The sequence below is a fragment of the Sphaeroforma arctica genome (genome assembly GCF_001186125.1).
Source record: "Sphaeroforma arctica JP610 unplaced genomic scaffold supercont1.243, whole genome shotgun sequence".
Classification (NCBI taxonomy): Eukaryota; class Ichthyosporea; order Ichthyophonida; genus Sphaeroforma; species Sphaeroforma arctica.
The window spans coordinates 42,918-45,699 of record NW_014040315.1 but is presented as its reverse complement, the minus strand read 5'-3'; the positions used below and the strand labels follow the sequence as shown (position 1 = coordinate 45,699).

At 42.0% G+C, this 2,782-nt stretch overlaps 1 protein-coding gene across 1 annotated transcript in view; it reads right to left on the bottom strand.

Annotated features, from left to right (window-relative positions):
* Positions 1-130: 130 nt before the first annotated feature.
* The window catches only part of SARC_04379 (hypothetical protein), a gene marked incomplete at its 3' end in the record, with an annotated part of 3,256 nt that continues 604 nt past the window's right edge, over positions 131-2,782 (bottom strand). The window contains exons 2-6 of the mRNA XM_014301798.1: positions 2,343-2,525; positions 1,678-1,791; positions 1,109-1,165; positions 650-792; positions 131-172 (exon numbers count right to left, since the gene is read on the bottom strand). Of these exons, the coding sequence (XP_014157273.1) occupies positions 131-172; positions 650-792; positions 1,109-1,165; positions 1,678-1,791; positions 2,343-2,525 (539 nt within the window). The remainder of the gene's footprint in view (positions 173-649; positions 793-1,108; positions 1,166-1,677; positions 1,792-2,342; positions 2,526-2,782) is intronic.

Genomic DNA, 2,782 nt, shown 5'->3' with positions numbered 1-2,782 from the left:
ATTTATATATATATATATATATATGTATACAAATATATATATATATATATATATGTATATATATATATAAGATGTGGACAATAGTACTTAGCGTATGGTGCATATACACAAGTGGCAGACACGACCAACCCTACTGTGTTGACTGTGTGTTCTGATGGTTCATTTGTAGTAACTGCGGATGGAATGGGTGTCATAATTCCCGCTTTACCTACTGCAGGCTCCACTCGACTGTTAGACACCAACCTTGTCCTAGTAAACTAATTTGGATATGTAGCTGTCATTTCACCCCTGTCGCGATGAAGGTCACCGGCAAACTTTGGTTTAAACGAGTGTGTGCGTACGTAGGTATGCGTATTCATATATATATGTATGTGTGCGTGTCAAAGAAAACATATACACATAGATGTGCTTATTACCTGAGTCTATAGTGTGCGTGTGCAGAGATAGCGAACATCGACTACAACCTGAAGAAACCTCAAGAACACCAAGCACCCACTCGTCCGGTTGTGCACATGATATGTAACTGCTGCGACTTACGATACAACGCTTCCAAACGACGACCAAATTCATATCAGGCACCAAATCATCCAAATTTAGAGAAACAAAACCAGGTTTTTGTCTACGACAGGTTTTTTGAAATCATACTTACAACGGGCATACCGGAAATAGTGGAGGTTCCGAAAGTGGACTGTGTTTGTTGTGTGCCACCAAAACCACCACCACCACCAAATAAGCCTCCGCCTGTATTTATATTGGACGTCGTATTGAACGCCGTATTGCCGAAGATCGAGCCTGAAGAGATGCATCACACACGAGAATGAGAATAGTTTAGAAGCATGTTGATGTATGGAGATCACCGAATAGCTAGCGGATTCGCTAAGGAGCCTGTGTATATATAAAAAACCCTAGTGTGAAAGACTGGCTTGTAATTGAAACAAGCATTGACATTCGGGGCATTATGTCGGAATAAGAATATACTCACAGAGATAGAAATGACACGAGAGTTTACTGCTGGCATGATTTTCACGCATATATTGGGAACAGACCCGAAATTAACGTAAAAGTCTTGCTTAACCAAATTTTGAGGTTCATGCTCGGGACTTCATACCTGTGGGAGCGGTTGATGCCGCGGGTTGGCTTTGACCACCAAATAAGGACGTTGTGCCTGTACTTAAAATAAGGGTAGAACCCAGCATTACGAATGAACAGAATGATTTGGAATATGCATTTCCAAAAAAACGTATCAGTAGAATTGACAATATCTTGACCACACGATGGCTAGTAAGTGCAGCACGTGAAACCATGCAACAAGATATGTATCGCTGTGTCAATTCTACGGATAGGCGTGTTTTTGAAGCAAGGGCGACTGCTATAGATGATAGCAAACAAACGTGCATAAAAGATGTATGGTTACTATGATAATCTTAAAAAATGTTATACTATGATAATACTATATATATATAAATATTACAATAATCTTAAATATATGTTGATGTCGAAAAATAAACAAGAATGCGTTCCTGAAGTTACTATTGCCTGTTTGTATACAACACTCTTGTATGTGCGAACACTCGCAGACAGCTCGGGCTAGATACACTGGAAACAGTCACGCATCTATACCTACAACAGTCACGTCATTGTACACACATAAATGAGGTCCGGTATCAAATAAAGTACCTGTGGTGGCACCGAATGGGTTAGATTGCTGTGTGGTATTATTTGTTGTGCTGCCAAACAAGCCTCCGGAAGGAGCGGCAGTACTACCAGTGTTGCCAAATAAGCTGGTTCCACCTATGTATACGGATCAAACGGTTAAATTCATACTGATGATCGAAAGGTAACAGGCCAGGATCGGGTATGTATTGACGCATACATCGGACTCAAATGTAAATGCATATCTGGCGAGCGTCATCGATATCGGTACATGTTTATATATGTTTCGGTCAAAGAGTCTGCGGGCTTCACTATTACTATACGATATGGTGGGATGTGTTATTCAACATGCTTCCAAGGTCGACAGCGTACAATGCAACGGCGAGAAAACAATACCATAAGCTCACGGAACACTGCAAAAAGTGGAAATAAACAACGCTACATCACGTGCAAAGCGATGTGTTTCACACATATACACACATATACACAATGTACTGAAGGTACAAATGAGAGTGAACCCACATAAAGCATGCGTAACGGACAACCAAAAAAGCCCACACCACAGGAACAAATGTAGACGCAGGATTTCAAATAAATATATACCCAGACCCAACTGCAAGGCAACATCCAAACATATACGTACACGGCTGCTCTATCCGATCGATCGAGAAAGAACCCAAAAGCACTACCTGTCGCTGTAGTAGCAGGAGCGGCGCCAAACGTATTCGTGGAAGTCGTATTGGTGTTGCCAAACAAACCGCCGCCGCCGCCGCCTGTATTGCTCTGTCCAAAAGCATTCGTAGATGGGGCTGGTGTGGACGAGAAACCCTGTGCAGGGGTGCTCGTATTGGTGGCGCCAAAACTAAAGCCGCCTGGAAGCATAACAGAGTGGGGGAGCAGGGAATGTAATAAGAAATGGTGGAATGTGACTTGATCACAGTGCATCTATAGTGCAAGCATCAGGGCATCAGAGCAAGTGGCCATGAATAGGTCTAGATATGCATTGGTGAATACAGTATGGTTGGTCCTGATATGTTCACTTACGACGATGGAACATACTGAATATTTAGGTGAATGGCCTCGAAAACTAGCCTCCAAGAATCTTGAATAACAACACTATAATATAGGG